At 36.4% G+C, this 20,144-nt stretch overlaps 1 protein-coding gene across 1 annotated transcript in view; it reads left to right on the top strand.

Moving 5' to 3' along the window:
* The window catches only part of CDH18 (cadherin 18), a 612,477-nt gene that overhangs the window by 343,960 nt on the left and 248,373 nt on the right, over positions 1-20,144 (top strand). Inside the window, exon 3 of the mRNA XM_079918320.1 lies at positions 9,142-9,436. Coding sequence (XP_079774446.1) covers positions 9,142-9,436 — 295 coding nt within the window. The remainder of the gene's footprint in view (positions 1-9,141; positions 9,437-20,144) is intronic.

Below are 20,144 nucleotides of genomic sequence, written 5' to 3'. Positions count from 1 at the left end.
GTTGGCCATTTGTATATCTTCTCTGGAAAAATATCTATTCAGTTCCTCTGTCCAATTTTGAATTGGATTGTTTGCTTTTTTGCTATTGGGTTGTATTGCCTCCTTGTATATTTTGGATATTAACCCCTTACCAAATATATGAGTTGCAAATAATTCCTCCTATTCCCTAGGTGGCCTATTCATTTTGTTGATGGTTTTGTTTGTTGTGCAGAAGTTTTTCAGTTCAGTGTAGCCCCACTTACTTATTTTTGTTTTGGTGTTGTTTGCTTCACTTTCAAAATATATTCATGTTTGCACTATTTCCTACCACCTTCATTACTACCCCTGGTCCATGCTGTTGTTATCAGTCATCTTGTTACTGCAGTAGCATTCTGTCAGTGTCCCTTGCCTTCACTTTTGTTCCTCTATTTCCTGTTCTCAGTAATGAAGCCAGCAGGATCACTATGAGATGTAAACTGATGATGACACTCCACTGTCATAACCATCCAGTGTCTCCATGTCATACAGTGGTCCTTCATGATCTCACTTCCAATAAGTTCTCTGATGTCTTGTCCACTACCTTCCTCTTTGCCCATGCTGCTCCAGTTATACTGGCCTCCTCCTGGTTTCTGGAACCTGCTAGTAATGTTCCTAACTTGATCCTTTCACTCTTTGTTGCCCCTGCCTGGAATGCGCTTTCCTGAAGTGTGCATTTGGCTATCTCCCTCACCTTCTTCCAGAATTTGCTAAGATGTCATCTTTTTAATATGCCTTATCTGATTCCTTTATTAGTTTCTCATTGCTGCTATAACAAATCACCAAATTAGTGGCTTAAAACAACAGTTTTTTCCCTTATAATTCTTTCGGTCAGAAGTTCAACATAGTTTTCACGTGGTTAAAATCAAGGTGCAGGCAGGGTCTCTTTCCTTCTGTAGGCTCTTGGGAAGAATCCATTTTCTTGGCTTTTCCCGCTTCTAGAGATGTCTCTTGGGAGTTACACCAAGTCTCTTACATTTCAGACCCAGCAATGAAGCACTGAATCCTTCTCACACTTCCATTGCTCTCTCTCACCCAGCTGGGATGGATTCCTCCCCTTTAAGGACCCAGATATTCAGATCTGTCCCATCTAAAAGACACCAAGGTAATTTCCTCATCTCAAAAGACCTCAACTTCAATCACATCTTTTTTTTCATGTAAAGCAACTTATTCAAACACTTCCAGAATAAAGACATAGACATCTTTGAGGGACAAATATTCTACCTACCATATTCCTTTATTTAATATCACCATTTCTATTTACCACCCACCCACTTCTGATATTACTTCATTTTTTCTCTCTTTCCTTTTTTTTTTTTTCTTTTTTTTTTTGTGGTACGCAGGCCTCTCACTGTTGTGGCCTCTCGCGTTGCGGAGCACAGGCTCCGGTCGCGCAGGCTGAGCGGCCATGGCTCACGGGCCCAGCCACTCCACGGCATGTGGGATCCTCCCGGACCGGGGCACGAACCCGTGTCTCCTGCATCGGCAGGTGGACTCTCAACCACTGCGCCACCAGGGAAGCCCTCTCTTTCCTTTTTAAATGTGGGTCTTGCATATTGTCTATTGTCATGTTTTCTGCTTACTGTCTGCTTTTCCCCAGTGGAATGAATGTAGGCATTACCTGGGCAGGGATCTCAGCCTGCTTGTTCGGTGATGGATTTAAGTAAGAGTACAATGACTGGCACATGGTGGACATTCCAAAAAATGTTTGTAGGATGAATAAACTCCTCAAAGTGATTGATAGATCGAATGAGACTCTTACATTTTATTGTCAGATGAATTTTCCAAAGGACTGAAACTACTCACACTTCCATTATCTTTCTTTGCCCTCCTTTCTTAGTGCAATTACTGCTTTCTTAACGAGGAAAAGGGGCTAAAATGAACAGTGATGGCCAGATTTAAATGGGGATAAAATCACAGCACACTGGAATGTGTGGGCAGTGGTTTGGGTCAGTATTTTTATGGAATTATAATAATGTTTAGTGTTCTGTGAGATTTGTTTTCTTTAAAAGCAGCTGCCAGAACCACCCCTTTCTCAACTAGACCTTGACTGGGAGATAAAAGAAGACATGAACTCTGACAGATAATAGGTACTCCTGTGCCTTATATATATCTCCCTTCAATTCTAATCAGTTGGTCACTTTTTGAGGCTTCCCAGAAATTAATAGTGAAATTCTCAACCACTGAATGCCTCCTGCACTGCCCAAATATTTGGCGCACCTGAATGGGGCTCTCTGAAGTAAAGCTGGTGCCTACAGAATTAAAACAACCTCAGACTTTATAGAGGTATTTTGTAGTTTTCCATCTTGTGTGTTAATAGCCCTAAGCTGCGATTCAGGGGTTTTAATAGTTAAAAATGTGTTCCTTTCTGCTCCTTTTCCCTTCCTCCTTTTCATTTGTTTCCTTTTCTAAGAATACCAATAAAGCAGTTAAAAGCTAGAAACTAAAATTCAACAAGAGACCTTTGCATGTTTGCAGAGACCTTGGATGTTTCTAGTTAAACAAATGCAAACCTTCTTTTCTTACCCTCATCTAATTTCTTAACCTTTTAATTGATTAACATTAACTTTGTGGTTGAACACAATGCTTTATGGCTACTGTTTTTAACATACCTTTTTTACGTATTGAAGCATAATTAAAACTGATGGTTATGTATTCCTTTTTTTGCATGAAGAGGCTGATGTGTTAATTACCAATAGGCTGTTACTCTTCGATGTGTTTTTTCTTCACATCAATTGGCGCAGTGGTTGAGTCCACCTGCCAATGCAGGGGACGTGGGTTCATGCCTTAGTCCGGGAGGATCCCACATGCTGCGGAGCGGCTGGGCCCGTGAACCATAAAAAAAAAAAAAAAAAAAGAGTTCAATTGGATTTTGTTTTATCTGCTTATAGTTTAAAATATAACACATTCTGGAATGAGAGATGCATAATAAGTTTTAATGGCATGTCTTTCCTATGATCCTCACATAGGTCTCACATTGCTATATAATATGTCTGACTCTTTCTACTGAAATTATTATTGTAAATAGAAGTTTCCTACTCATAAAAATGCATAAATTATGTAGTCAAAAATATCACAATTTTAAGTTAGTGACCTATCTTTATAATATAGCTTGAACTCCTAACTAAAAGCAACTTTCAAAATTAATTGCTCTGACACCATCTTCTTAACCTTTTAAAGTTATTCTTCCCCAAAGGATAGAATATTATCTCAGTGAGGAATTCTGCATTAGAGTAAAAGCTATGAATTTTTAGGTCCCGATCCTAATGTGGTCAAGGGTGAATAAATAGTCTTCTGAGGGGAACTCATGTGTGTCACATTAACTTTCTAAGTACTGTGGGTTACTCCTTAACACTAAGGAAGAGATAATTTATTAAAAGAATGTCAGAGAAGTGTTCATTTTGCTTCACTTGGGTGACTATGTTTTCTTTCTGCATTCTCCTCCCCTTTTCTGTTCTTTAAAGAACAACTAATTAACCCTATGTTTTTATGTGATCAGATACACAAGGATTTTTTACTCTTGCTTTAGAACAGTATAATAGCTCTCCTTTAGCATAAAAATATCACTCACTTTGCAAAATCTCATGACTCTAAAAGTATATTCCCACCACTGTGTGTTATGATAACACCCTGCTACTATTCTCTTTGTAGTATTTCTGAACTATATATAATGAAAATCAACTTTATCTTCCAAATATTTTTATATATTTAATGTAAAAAAGATAGAAATCTCTCAAATCGTCTAGTAGCTAGCTAAATTTACAATGTAATATTTTACTAGTTACTAAGTCAGTACCGTGTTTATATCCAGAGCATTCCTACTTTACATACGAGACTCCCGGTCTCTTTCATTTGATGTCTCATTGCTGCCCACCCTCGAAGATAGCACATTTCTAGTCTGATTATCTGTATTTAAAAGTTTTCTCTCCATGTCTTAAGATTTCTACCTCTACTGCACTCATTACTGCTCATCCATTTCATTCATGTGTTCATTCATTCACTCACACATTCATCATATTTTGCCTTATAAAACCTAATACAAAACATGTGTTCTTCCAGAATCTTAAAACCTACTTGTTAAGGAAAACAAGACAGTGTAGTCAGTGTTTCCCCCAAACTCTGTTGCAGAGTGCATGTTGTAAATAGAGCTAAAGATTTGAAAATAGGTCCAATGGAAAAGAGGTAATCCTGAGGGTGGATCACTGAGAGGGTGGGATGAATTGGGAGATTAGGAATGACATATATACACTACCATGCATAAAACAGAGTCTGTCATGCAGAGTGAAGTGAGTCAGAAAGAGAAAAACAAATACTGTATGTTAACACATATGTATGGAATCTAAAAAAGAAAAAAAAAATGTTTCTGAAGAACCTAGGGGCAGCACAGGAATAAAGACACAGACATAGAGAATGGACTTGAGGACACGGGGACGGGGAAGGGTAAGCTGGGACAAAGTGAGAGAGTGGCATGGACATATATACACTACCAAATGTAAAATAGATAGCTAGTGGGAAGCAGCCGCATAGCACAGGGAGATCAGCTTGGTGATTTGTGACCACCTAGAGAGGTGGGGTAGGGAGGGTGGGAGGGAGACACAAGAGGAAGAGGATAGGGGACATATGTATGCATATAGCTGATTCACTTTGTTATAAAGCAGAAACTAACACAACATGGTAAAGCAATTATACTCCAATAAAGATGTTAAAAGAAGAAAGCTAGTGGGGACACACTATAAAGCACAGGAAGCTCAGCTTGGTGCTCAGTGATGACCTGACCTAGATGAGTAGGATGGGGGTTGGAAGGAAGGAGGTCCAAGAGGGAGGGGATATATGTATACATATAGCTGACTCACTTTATTGTACAGCAGAAACTAACACAACATTTGGAGTAAAGCAATTATACTCCAAAAAAATTTTTTTAATTAAAAAAAATCTTATAAACTATTAATCAATTGACCTACTGCTACTGTGCTGGGTTTCCACTAGCGTTACATGGTCACTCTCATTTCAAGATTCCAGCAGGCCAGATGAGAGATTTTAAAAAATCCAATAAAGTGATCATCTACCTTAGTAAAACACTCAAGCTGAGTATTATCAACAACTTATGTAATCCAAATACATAGTTATAATATTTTGACATAACTTTGATTGTGTTGTACAGTAATAAATACTGGTTAAATACAGTTCACTGATTGTATTGCACATTTATTTTCTAATTAGACATAACTTCTGAAACATGCTAAATTATATGTTAATTCTCAAAACTTCATAAATGTGAAGTCAGATTCAAGTTTTAGAATCTAAAGCCATAAAGCTACTGACATTTATCTTTTATTTGAATTATTTAGCATAATCAGTATAAAGCACAGAGCATATAATTTTTTAACAGATGCTTTAGACTGACAACTTTACTACTTCTTTTACATATTTCTGTTTCTGGTCTACATCCATACGCCTATTTTAAAAAAAAAATATGTATATTTAACTCTTTGTAATGTGAACCTTTAATCCAAGACTAAATAATTTCAAATTTACCTCGCTAAAAATATAAAAGAGTATGCGAATATATCCTGAGGAAAGGAGTTAATTGTCACCATTGTTTTGTCTTTCAAAAATTAGTTGTTAGAAGGCTTAACCCTTGCCCTCAAGTGTTTTCAATTAATTATATTTATAATATATAGATTTATAATTTATATACAGTATAGCAATAGCTATTAAACCGATCTCACTTTTTGTTAATTTAATAACACGAAAGTTCCAGAAAAGGTTTTAGAAACATTTGTTCAATGAATTTGTTGCTCTACGTGGCTGTGCTTTGGTTATGGATAGAGGCAAAGTTAAAGAATGTGAAACAGACTGCTCTATCGATGTTGTGTAGACGTCTGCTGCATAAATGATAAATCTTTTCTTGTAGGTGCTAAAATGATGTGTCAAGAGACATAAATAAATGAATAAATTCACTTTCATACATGCATGCAACTGTCTCTATGAAACTCATTTTACTGCTTCTTTTAGTAGTTAATTTAGTAATGAAGTGTGAATCTTTGAAAGCTGTGTTTTTCATATTTTGTTAATGTATTTTTACTCCTTTTTACAAAAACTCCAAAAAAGCAGTTTTGAAATGACTTAATTGGTTGAATCTAGCTGAGTGATTCCCATCAGAATTTTGTCCCCAATTATGTCCTATGTGTTTTCAAAAAATAAGTTAAACTTTTCCTGATGTACTATTATTTATGTTTCAGATGCCTTCATTTTCCCATAAGAATAGTTCTTTCCTTATATTGTCTTTTTCTATATTTTATATTTATGTATTTGTAGCTGCATTGGGTCTTTAAAAATTTTTTTAACATGTTTATTGGACTATAATTGCTTTACAATGTTGTGTTAGTTTCTGCTGTATAACAAAGTGAATCAGCTATATGTACACATATATCCCCATATCCCCTCCCTCTTGTGTCTCCCTCTCACCCTCCCTATCCCACCCCTCTAGGTGGTCACAACGCACAAAGCTGATCTCCCTGTGCTATGAGACTGCTTCCCACTAGCTATATCTTTTACATTTGGTAGTGTATATATGTCAGTGGTACTCTCTCACTTTGTCCCAGCTTACCCTTCCCCTCCTGGTGTCCTCAAGTCCATTCTCTACGTCTGTGTGTTTATTCCTGTCCTGCCCCTAGGTTCATCAGAACCATTTTTTTTTTTTTTTAGATTCCATATGTAAGTGTTAGCATTTGGTATTTGTTTTTCTCTTTCTGACTTACTTCACTCTGTGTGACAGACTCTAGGTCCATCCACCTCACTGCAAATGACTCAATTTCATTTCTTTTTATGGCTGAGTAATATTCCATTATGTATATATGTGCCACATCTTCTTTATCCATTCATCTGTCAATGGATACTTAGGTTGATTCCATGTCCTGGCTATTGTAAATAGTGCTGCAATGAACATTTTGGTACATGTCTCTTTTTGAATTATGGGTTTCTTAGGGTATATGCCCAGTAGTGGGATTGCTGGGTCATATGGTAGTTCTATTTTTAGTTTTTTTTTTTTTTTTTTTTTTTTTTTTTTTGGTGGTACGCGGGCCTCTCACTGTTGCGGCCTCTTCCGTTGCGGAGCACAGGCTCCGGACGCGCAGGCTCAGTGTCCATGGCTCACGGGCCCAGCCGCGCTGCCGCATGTGGGATCTTCTCGGACTGGGGCATGAACCCGTGTTCCCTGCATCAGCAGGTGGACTCTCAACCACTGAGCCACCAGGGAAGCCCTATTTTTAGTTTTTTCAGGAACCTCCATACTGTTCTCCATAGTGGTTGTATCAGTTTACATTCCCACCAACAGTGCAGGAAGCTTCCCTTTTCACCACGCCCTTTCCAGCATTTATTGTTTCTAGCTTTTTGATAGTGGCCATTCATTTCTGATGCAGGCTTTCTCTAGTTGTGCCAAGCGGGGACTACTCTTCACTGAAGTGGGTGGGCTTCTCATTGTGGTGGCTTCTCTTGCTGTGGAGCATGGGTTCTAGGGTGCGTGGGCTTCAGTAGTTGTGGCATGCGGGCTCAGTAGTTGTGGCTCACAAGCTTAGTTGCTCTGGGACATGTGGGATCTTCCCAGACCAGGGATTGAACCCCTGTCCCCTGCATTGACAGGCGGGTTCTTAACCACTGTGCCACCAGGGAAATCCCTATATTTTATCTTTTAAAAAATATCTTCTAAAACTTCAGAGACTTTAACATAAACCTTGAAAATTTTCACTTTACTGTGGCTAGAAACCAAAACACTATGTGAACAAGGTTATATATTTTCATTGTTTGCAAGGGTCAGAAATGTGCAAAAAGTGAGTAGTTGAGGTTATGTGACCAAAAAGGTTTCATATGAAGGATAACTGTTCAGATCTCTTAGGAGAAACCATTCTTCAAGTATGTGTTTGCAATTTAGGATAATACTGAGGTCGTTCTTAGCTAGAAATATAACAGTAGTATTCATGGAAATATTTAACTGAACTTTGATGTTATAAGTTATAGCAAGATATTAAGTGTGAACCATATGCAGTTTAAAAGCATTTGCTAATATATAAATGATAAAAAGAGGCTTATAATTATCTTACCATTATTTATCTTTCTTGTTGAAATCCTCTGCTGAAATATTACTCTATAATGTCTATTCAAAGAATATTTGATCATTTTAATTTAATAAGTGAAATTTTTTAGTGTATCTCAATTAATTAAAAATTAGGGCCTACTTATTAAATCTATTACTGTTATTTAAATTTTGAGTTAAAGTTTCATAAATTTTCAAGAAAGAAAATATTCTACCACAAGTTTTTTTTAAAATTCTAAATGTAAACAATTAATGTAGAAAATATTTATTTTTCCAAATTATAAAATTAATGCTTCTGTGACAAATAAGTGCCTCTTTTGTGGAATTTTTCTTTCTTTCCTTTTTTCTTTTTTTTTTTTTTGCGGTACGCGGGCCTCTCACTGTTGTGGCCTCTCCCATTGCGGAGCACAGGCTTTGGACGTTCAGGCTCAGCGGCCATGACTCACGGGCCCAGCTGCTCTGCGGCTGTGGGATCTTCCCGGACCGGGGCACGAACCCATGTCCCCTGCATCAGCAGGTGGACTCTCAACAACTGCGCCACCAGGGAAGCCCTTTTGTGGAATTTTTAATAAATAATTTGAATGTCAATTTGTCCTACAATATTTTTTTTCTAATTTTAATGTTGAAATAGAATGACAAGCTATTAATTTAAAAAAAAATCCCTACAAGTATGGAAGGCAACAGTGATTTACTAGTAGTTTCTTTTTCCAGTTCTATTCTATGTAGGTAGTAAAGTGTGGATTTGGTAGAATGACCTCAAGGGTTATTGTTTTTCTTTTAATAAGTATTGCTTATTAATTGTTCTTACATCAATAATTGGATCTTAGACAGATCATAATAAAAATATCCATATTAATACCAAGTGGAGAAATACTGCAGACCAATAGATGATTGTAGCAACACATGGGACACTGTGGAGAGAAGAAAAGTCATAGTCAAAACTAAGTATTAAATTATAGATAGGTAGTTTTCAGAGAACACGATGTGAAGTTGGAGTATAATTTCATGTTAAATTATTCCATCTTTATTTACAGCTGCACTCCAATTCTGACAAAGGTGATGGGTCTGTGAAGTACATCCTTACTGGAGAAGGTGCTGGGACTATATTTATCATTGATGATACCACGGGTGACATCCACTCAACAAAAAGTCTAGACAGAGAGCAGAAGACCCACTATGTGCTTCATGCTCAGGCTATTGACAGACGAACAAACAAGCCCCTTGAACCTGAATCTGAGTTTATCATCAAAGTGCAAGACATCAATGACAATGCTCCAAAGTTCACAGATGGACCATATATCGTAACTGTGCCTGAAATGTCAGAGATGGGTAAGAGAAATCATTTTTATATTTTGGCATTTAATATATTTTTGGTGATCCAAAAATCATCTTTTGAAGACCAGTTTTTAAATTTTTGGGGGGTAGTGAAGAAATCTGAAGAAGTTCCAAAATATTTTCATAATTTCCTATGGCCTAAAGTGTTAAAGAATGTTTGGCCTAGCTATTCTAATATTTATTAAAACAAATTTCTGAATCTGTAAGTTTAAGAAACAGCTTGATCTCAAGGAAAAACAACCATACATGAGAAAACACTTGCAATTCTTGCTTAACTGGCATAATTCTTTGACCATACCAACACATTCAGTGACAATTTGTATAGATACAGATAGTATAATGTTGGAAATCTATGTCTTTTATACTTGCAGGTTATGATCAAATTATAATAGTATTAATAGTACAAGCAATAGCTAAATTAATCAATAAACTTTGCAGATATCCTAAGCATTTATATCCCTTATTTATTTTAAAATATATGACCACCCTGTGAAGTATTTTCAATACCACTTTAAAGCTGTGCAAAGTGGTGTACAGTATGTAAGTAACTTTCCCAAATTCTTTCCCAAATTGCTAGAAGAAATTGACTCTAGGCTCTCCTGAATGCAGAGCCTACACTGCGTTTGATAAGTCGTGATTGAGGTCTCCAGTCTTCTGATCATCTGGGGTTCTCCCACCACTCACAGATTTCCATGGTTTAGCTATTTTAGTTTATTTTTATCTCAGATGATAAATTTCCTAAATATAATTAAAATAAAGTTCAGCTGTGATAATAATATTTTTATTACCTATGTGAAGCTCTCAGTTTGGATTTAGAATGTATATTTTGAATAAAGGTTTTACATATTTAAGTTTCCTGTGTATGTATGGGTTTTAAATTAGGTATTATGGTCACGAATCAAATCACTCTGTGTAATTGGATATATATATATATATATATATATATTTTTTTTTAATTTGAAAATTTTTCCAGTTTTATTGAGATATAATTGACATACAGCACTGTATGAGTTTAAGGTGAACAGCATGATGGCTTAACTTACATATATTGTGAAATGATTACCACAATATGTTTTGTTAACATCCTTTATCTCATATACATAAGGTTTTTTAATTCAAGATTGCAGTTTATTTTTTTTTTTCATTTTAGCTCTCCTGAGATTGGCAGATAGCTTCTGAAGCCGTTGGGGAAACAAGTTAGAGAGACTAAGTTCTCCTTCTTAACCAGAATCTCAGGGGAGAAAGCCATTGCTAATCTGGCTCCCCAGGGACCAGAGTAGAATACAGGGTCCAGACTCAGAGAGCCTGTGGAAACGCCCAGAAGACACTCATGCTCATTGGTCTCTTAGGAAAGTTGAACAGCTCAACACCATTATTCCTGGCAGGTGAGAGTTTGTGTGAAAACTCCAGAACAGACTTCCTCCTAGCACCTTGTCAAGGGACTGACAGCCCATCTGCCAGTCCTCTTCTCCTATAAAAGTGAAGAGCTCTATGACTCCGCCACTTGTGAGAATGCCACTGGTAAGGTACTGCCAGAGGCCAAGTAAGAACGCCAGGGAGTGCAAAGGAAATGACAGTCACCAGGGCAGGCAAAGCACCATAGAGAGAAAAAAGGACACAGCAGTCATTACCAAGAAAGAGTATTGAACCGTAGATAATCAGAGCACTAGTGTTTTAAGGACACTGCAGAGAGATTTCTGTAACTCAAAGCCATGTTTTCTATACACAAGTTAACAACAAAAACATCAATGTATGCATTGAGGCATGAAGGGTCACTGATAAGACCCAAATTATTTTTCTGGAACTTAAGGACATCCCAGACTGGAAGCAGGAGCTAAAAATCAGAGGGCAAAAATACAACTATATGGCAATTGTGAGAAATAGATGAGACTTAGAATATATGTTAATTAGACCTAGCATGTGAATAACACATGTTCCCAGAGAGCAGGAAACAGCAGATGAAGGAGAGGAGCAATAACACTTTTTCCTGGAGGTGAGGAATATACAGAATTCACAAGTTTAATAGACTTTCTGAGTTCCTGGAAAGGGTAGTAGAATAAGAATCAAACTTAGGCTTTAGGAACTTTGCCAGGATTCACCTAAGGATACAGAGAAAATTTTTACAAACTTTCAGATATTTAAAAATTACCTATTAGGAAAAGATATTTTCACATCATATTTATCACTTGAAATATTGGAAAGTGGTTAACAATTGAATACCCTTGTCAACCTACAGAGAAATGACTGAAACCCCAAATCCTTCATTCAGGTAAAACATGATTCATCTGTTAGCATGAAAGAAATATGTGGAGAAGGATCCAGAAAGTACATCATCCTCCCACCTTATCTAGAAAAATATTTAGGAAAACAGTTGACATTGAAAATAGTTGAAATGAATCAGAACAGAGATTGAAAAGCCAAGGAAAATGACAAGGGGAGGAAAAAAGTTATCAGAAATGTACCCTGAAATATATACATGTGTGTGAACACAGTGAAAGCTAAGTGGGTACATGTGAGCCTGTTAAAGAATGCTGGACGTTTAGGAATCATGAATCCTAAAGGAATCATTGCAGCAAAGGCTGGAGGACTTAGGAACAAGCCAAGACATTTCAGTCCTCATCTAGGACTTGGAGAGAAAGGTAGGAATAGGAGGGAAATACTAGTGAAGCTGACCCATGAACTACACGGGTGTGAACTGCGTGGGTCCACTTATAGGAACCTCCTACACAAAGGCCGACCGTAATAGGTTATCCATGGATTTTTGACTGCACAGGGGGTTGGTACCCTTAACCCCCCAAGCTGTTCAAGGGTCAACTGTATTCTTAAGTTCTTTTATGGAGACAAGTATGGTTGAAGGAAAAATATTTAATGCCTGAAAGTAGTGGAGAAAAGGGACAAAGCAGAGTAAGCTTTCAGTCTCTTTTGTACCACAGTTCCACGCATGATTTCTGGTGAAAGAGTATGACAAGCTTTAGGCTGAATATTGGACATCATATTGTGTGTGTGTGTGTGAACTCATTGTGGAAAAACAAATACATAAAAATCATTATAATAACATCTAATGCACATTGTAATATGAACATATGGAAGGTGATATAAAAGTTAGTGGAGTGAGAAACTCACTTTACACTGTGGCCTTAAGAATGAGTGGTATTTGCACTGCCTCTAATTTTAGAAATCAAACAAACAAATAGGAACAACAACAAAAAACTAGTAATGTGGTGCAGGACAGAACAGAAACCATGGCAGTGGAGACAAATGCAGCCTGCTGTCTGTTTTTGTAAACAAAGTTTTACCAGAACAAAGCCATACCCATTCATTTACATATTGCTATGGTAGTTGGGCTTTGCAGTAGCAGAGTTGAGTTTGCAGCCAACACTATGGCTCACAAAGCCTAAAATGTTTACTATGTTGCCCTTTACAGTAAAAGTTTGCCAACCTCTATGGTAAGGGATTTTAGAGAATGACCCTCTAATACTCTTGATAGACAGTCATCTGCTGATCCAGGGCAGTTAATGTTCTGACAGCCCAGCTGACTATATACACATATACAAAAATATGGCATTTGTCACAAACAGTAGGATCATGCTTCTTCTTCCCTTTAGGTAAATGCTGTTAGTTATCCAATATTCAGCTTCCCCTTCCCTATTACTAAGAGAACTCAGTTTTGATCAGGGTGACACTGTGCAGAATTAAATATTCACCTCCTACCATACCTTTTCATCTAAGAATGACCATGTGATGTAATTCTAGATGGTAGGATGTTAAGCAGAGGCAATTAGGTGGAACTTCCAGGAAAGATATAGGTTTCCTGCCAAAAAAAATCACACCTGGCATGCATATTTCACCCATCACCATTTTCCTTTCAATTGTTGCCTAAAGCAGATGTGGTACAGAAATGTAGCAGCCACTTGCAACTATAAAGATGAAAGCCTGTTGCTTAGTGCAGAAAGATAGAAGGGCCCGGAAGAATGATCCATTACAGAACTGATGCTCCTGGTCTGGTCTGCAAATCCCAAGAGCCTTCTTAAGAAAGTAAATCTCATCTTTTTAAGCTATCGAGTTGGATTTCAGATACATGCAGCTGCACTGAATCTGAATTGATAGTTGGACAAATTCTAGGTTTCAGCATGAACCCAATAACCAAAGAATTGAACCTAATACTGAATCCAAAGGAGTGGCGAGTAAGGTTTTAGCATCAGAAAAGAAACAGTGATGCCAGTTTCTATTAAGTGGCTTGATTTGGGAATGATAAAGAAAATCATCTCTCCTTTCCATTTCTACTATGTAATTGTGACACTAGATGATTTTGCTATGGCACCAATATTTCTTTCTGCATGTGGTGAAGCTAACAGTTGATTTCAGATATCTAAATCATGTTTCCTATCAACTGTAGAATCAATTGGATCCATAGAAGTTCTGATGAGTGGATAAAATGACTACAATCAAATAAACACGGGGAAATTACGTTAGCAGGAGATTCTTAGGAAAAATAAACACATGTTAATTATACAAAAAAATCTCAAATTTCACTAGTAATTTAAGAAACCACGAAGGAGCAGGAGATAGCAATGTTCACCTACCAAGTATGCAGATTTGATAATCACAAAATTGTTAATGTGCAGAACCGTTAGCAGAAAGGTTGATTTTCATAGTTTTTTGGAGGGTAATTTGGCAATGTCTATCAAAATTTTTGAAAGAACATATATCTATTGTAGAAAGCTATTTTATAGATATACTGACATGGATATGCAAAGATATAGAAGGAAGGATGCCCATTGTAGTATTGTTCACAATAGTGAAAAATAGAAAACACACTTAAAGTACACTAATAAAGAAGTTCTCAAATGAATGATTCTTCATATACTGATACCCTAGGCAGCCTTAAAATGAATGAATTTCAACTGTGTATGCTGACATTCAACGATCCAGAGTATTTTAGTGAGAAAAAAGTTTTCAGAAATCCATGTGGAATAGAACCTACTTTATTTTAAAAAATAAATACGAGTTACAGAATATGCATACTCATACATAAGAAATATCTGAAGGAGACCCACACACAGGTAAAAGTGATTACTTCTACAAAGAGGGTTTCAGGTTTATTTGGTATGAGAGAAGTACATTCTTCTTTATTAAAATAATATATACATGTTATTTATAAAATGATAATGAAAAGTAAAATGCAGATTTGTGAAAATAGACATTAATAATATTTACATTTAAAACTATACCAGTTCCCAATACTAATAATAGCTAACAATAGTGTGATAGGTGACAACAAAATTTTCCCAACCGAAGGTGACTGATAAGATCATTGTTTTTACCATATACACATTAATTGAGTTTTGAATCATCCAGTCATTAAAAAAAAAACTGTATCCTTTAATCTCTCCAATTCTTTCTGGAAAGAAGGAGAGAGAGAGTGAAGGCATTTAGTGTCCTAATAAATGTGATAGTGGGTAGTAATAAAATGGTAAATAAAACAAGGCCCCTAAATTTGAGCAGGCTGCAGACATGTAAACAGAAAATTTCAATATGGTGTTTGATATGCAAAAAAATAGAGGGCCCATACAGTTGGGCTGGGAGCCCTGCTTGCAGACTAGAGAAGACATCCTCTGAATCTTATATAATGTATGGGGTTTTTTCAGTTAGACAAGGAGAAAAAAGTGCATTTTACACAGAGGACACATGATAAAAAACACTCCTCTCTCTTCCCTGTGGGGTTGTATAGTTCAGAGTGTGTATGTGCGTGTGTGCATGCGCACCTGCTTGTGTGATTAAGGGGGCAGAAGCAGGATCATCATGCAAATGATGGATTCCCCGTAGAGCTTTGCAAAATGTGATATGAGAATACAGAGGGGGCAAGAGAAGACAGCACCGGGGACCTCTTATGTGTGCACGATTTTATCAGATGACTGTTTCTTGTATATCCATTGCTAAGAAATGGTCGTGGAGCCCTCCAAGTAGTTGCTGGGTGTTATATTGCCAGTGAGAAAAGCATAATGTGGTAGTATATTTCTGTCAGTGAGCAATAGCAAGCAGACAAAGTCTGTGGCATTCTGGATGTTTTCAAAAAGAAAGATGCAAAATAAACTGAAGTGGTTTTTGATGCATGTTTTAAAATAAGATTTTTCTTTATCTCTTAGATTTACATACGCCATGTAATTTCAGCTATTATCTAGGGAATCATATCCCCCTAGAAGAGTTTTGCAACCTTTCCACTATTGACATTTGGGACTGGATAATTCTTTGCTATGGGGCTATCCTGTGCATTGTAGGATGTTCAGCAGCATCCCTGGTCTCTCTACTCATTAGATTTCAATAGCATGCCTCCCACCGCTGCCATATCGTGATGTCTTCAGACATTGCCCAAAGATATCTGGAGGCCAAAATTGCTCTCAGTTGAGAATCACTGCCCTAAGAAACATGCAAAATAAAAGAATGAAAAGATTTCAAAATAGAGGGCTTCCCTGGTGGCGCAGTGGTTGAGAGACCGCCTGCCGATACAGGGGATATGGGTTCGTGCCCCGGTCCGGGAGGATCCCACATGCCGCGGAGCGGCTGGGCCCGTGAGCCATGGCCGCTGAGCCTGCGCGTCCGGAGCCTGTGCTCCGCAACGGGAGAGGCTACAATAGTGAGAGGCCCGCGTACTGAAAAAAAAAAAAAAAAAAAAAAAGATTTCAAAATAGAAACATGAATGAGAGCAAAGATATTTGTTAAATTTCGAGTCACTTCCGAAGAGAATCCCATAGTGTTGAAATGCTCATGCCATATATTTTGTGACCAAAACCAATTCTATCTGCCCAGGTAAGCAATTTTCATGTTTAAGTATTAGTGACCATATTTAAATGGATACCATTATGAAAACAGTGAGGAAAACCATTGAATAAAGTTAGGATATTTGTGCTCACAGAAAGAAGAGTAACAGTGTGGCTACATGAGAGTCATCGTGGTGCTCGTTTAAATCTGCCTGTTTTTGTAGCACTGATTTAGAAAAGGACCATTTGAATTATGATGGGTGTCTAGTAAGCTATTGGCTGTCACATTGCTTTTTTAAAAACTTATCTAAAAATGTGATTGCCTTCAACAAAGTGAACATATGTGGACAGAATGACATTATAATATTCTGGAGGGCAAATGTAACCTGATAGGACTGTGAAGAGACTGGTACATATTTTATCAATACACACTTAACAATTTTTTGTTTTCTTTTTTTCTCTGATATGTGGTTTATTATCATTCCAATCTTGATGACTTTACCACCTCCTACCGATTATTCTATAGAAGTACTTCTTTAATTTGATTTTCTGTAATTTTATTAAAAGTCTGTGTTTTTCAAAGAGGGCATTAACCATGAGATGAAATTATTCCCTTTTTGGAGTCAATGTTCGGGTGCATGTGTGGCTTTTTGAAAATGAAGATAGAATGAATAAAATCTTATTTGTAAATAGCATTGCCATTCTCAGATGGAAAGGGAACAATTGTCTTAAGACCTTTAGTGGTATTATAATAATATATATTATTATCATTAAAAAAGCTAGCAAAGGTTTATTTTTAATTGTGTGTATTGGTAAATCTCTTTTTTAAAAAATAATAGTTTTGTCTCTTCTATTTGTGTGTAAGTATACCCACATTTCTTCAATTCTAGTATTGCTTTTGCCTGGAATCAGAAGTACAAATTTAAATTTGGTTGCATTTCAACACCTTAAATTTTCAAAAAATTGCTTTATATATGGAAATTGTTTCAAAGAAAACCATGCCAGATCACAGTCTAATTTGCTTGAAAATAAATTTCACATCTTCTTTGTTTTTCATGGAAACATATTTATAAGGAAATATATAAATCTCTACCTATTCTCTTCTATATGTTAATAAAATATACCAATAATTAAACATTATTTAAAATCATTTTTTAAATTGTAAGAGATTATAGGAATAATGGTTTTCAATTAATTGGAGAGAGAACAGAATATACTTTATGAAAATTATGAATATATAATTTATGAACTCTAATTTCAGTGGAGTACTAAAACTTAATTTGGCATATAAGGAGAAGATACAAAGTTTTACTCTATGACCCTTAAATTCTGCAAGGTTCTTTGTCTTTGGAGATGTATTAAAACATCCCCAATCTTTTTCATGTTTTCTTTGTTCCCTTCCAAGCTCTAAATCCCAGACCTGTTTCCATTTGCAGCTGTGTTCTTTGTTGCAAAGCAGCAAGAAGAGACACCAGCTGTGCTTATTTTATTTTGCTGCTTGTTGGGGAACTAATTTAATTCTTCCCAAACATCTTGGGAGCTTCACCTGGATATCTTCCAGGATTCTAGTAGCCATTTTATAATTATTACCCTGGGGCATAACTTCAGAATGAGATAATTTCAGTAAAGTGAAGCTGACACTGCAATTCTACATGGTAGATTAGAGTGCATATGAAGAATCATATAGAGCAAGTGGTGAATCATACATTGGACAAAATTTTCTAAGATTCATAAGTTTTTTCTTCTTAACTTCCTTCTCGTAACTTTTCTTCTGTATCAGTTAGCTTTTGTTTTGTAACAAACCAAGCCACAATTTACTGGCTCAAAATATCATTCATTGTACATGGACCATCAGAAAGAGAAATTAAGAAAACAATCCTGTTTACAATAGCATCAAAAAGAATAAAATACTTACGAATAAATTTAACAGAGGAGGTGAAAGATCTGTACACTGAAAACTATAAGACACTGAGGAAAGAAATTGAAGGAGACCAAATAAATGGAAAGATAGTCTGTGTTCATGGATTGGAAGAATATTGTTGAGATGTCCATACTACCTAAGGTAATCTACAGATTTAATACAATCCCTATGAAAATCACAATGGTGTCTTCCACATAAATAGAACAAACAATCCTAAAATTTGTATGGATCCTCAAAAGACCCCAAGGAGCCACAGCAATCATGAGAAAGAATAAAGCTGGAGGTATCACACTTCCTGATTTCAAACTATATTATAAAGCTGTAGTGATCAAAACAGTACAGTACTGGCATAAAAACAGACATAGATCAATGGATCAGAATAAAGAGCCCAGAAGTACCCTTGTATATATGGTTAATGAATTGATGACAAAAGAACTAAGAATATATAGTGAGGAAAGTATAGTCTCTTCGATAAATGGGGTAGGGAAAACTGGATAGCTACATGTGAAAGAATTAATCTGGATCCCTTTCTTACACCATACACAAAAATCAACTCAAAATGGATCAAAGGCTTGTTGAATGTAACACTTGCAACTGTAGAACTCCTAGAGGAAAACATAGTGGGTAAACTCCTTGACATCAATCTTAGCAATGACTTTTTAAGTTTGACACCAAAAGCAGAAATAAACAAGTGGAACTTTAGAAAGTCTCTACACAGCAAAGGAAACCATCAACAAAAAGAAAAGACAACTCATGAAATGGGGGAAATACTTCACATTCATTCTTAGGGCAGCATTTCAAGAGAGTGAGAGCATAAGCTTCAAGGGTTTTTGAAGAGAAGGCTCAGAAGTTCTACTACTCTACTTTTGCTGTATTCTATTACTGTACATCACTTGACACAATGTTCTGTAAATATTTATTGAATGATAATATGTTAGCCCTTTCCACCTACACTTATGTTTGGAAGAAAGAGTTTGTAAAAATACAGCCTCTTAATTTTTTGAACATCATTGTTTGGATATCTGGTAAAAAAAGTTTTATTGCTCTATGGAGTAATGATTCTTTTTATTTTCTTGTAAATAATTACATTTGTTTTTTTCAAGAAGGACCACAAAACCAATTTATTTTCTCACTTTTATTCAATGATTGATACGATCTACCAGATTGCATTTTATGCTACTTCAGATTCCTTAGTTTCTCCATTTTACTTTTTATGAAAGTATACTAGATTTGGAATTCCCCAATAAAACTGGTCAATTCATAATAGAAAGTACTTCACTGGAATAGATAAATTATTTCACCATAAGTTGGGCCCAATTTACAAAAATTAAATCTCCACATTATGTTATTTTTTTTGTTTTTGACCACACCATGGGACTTGCAGGATCTTAGTTCCCTGACCAGGGATTGAACCCAGGCCCTCTGCAGTGAAAGTGCAGAGTCCTAACAACTGGACTGCCAGGGAATTCCCAAATCTTCATGTAATGTTTTAAAAAATATATTCAAAAATGATTTTCACGTATATACTCCTCAGTGTAGGAAATGTGAATACAAAGAAAACCAATCAGTTTTGGCAATTCTAGATACAACTTATGTTTAAGTAAATGTAAAAAATATATAATGGGTGAAATTTTCATAATGGCTAAAGGAACATTCTGGTGTATAAATTAGCCTTGGAAATTAATACTTCTCTTCATGGAGATACTGTCTTTTTTTAAAAAAAATACAACAAAAAATTTTTACTACAACTGACCTTAGGGCATCCTGGGCTTATTACAGTGGTCCCCAATCTTTTTGGCACCAGGATTGGTTTCGTGAAAGACAATTTTTCCATGGACCGGGGTGGGGGGTGGGGTTTGGGGAGGTGGGGGGATGGTTCACATGGTAATGTGAGACACGGTTCAGGCAGTAATGCAAGCAGAAGCAGTTGGCAGCGATGTAGAGCAGCAGACGAAGCTTCATTCTCTCGCCCACCGCTCACCTCCTGCTGTGTGGCCTGGTTCCTAACCTGTCCATGTTCTGG

Source organism: Stenella coeruleoalba (genome assembly GCF_951394435.1).
Source record: "Stenella coeruleoalba genome assembly, chromosome: 3".
NCBI lineage: Eukaryota > Metazoa > Chordata > Mammalia > Artiodactyla > Delphinidae > Stenella > Stenella coeruleoalba.
This window is presented reverse-complemented; position numbering and strand designations above follow the sequence as displayed.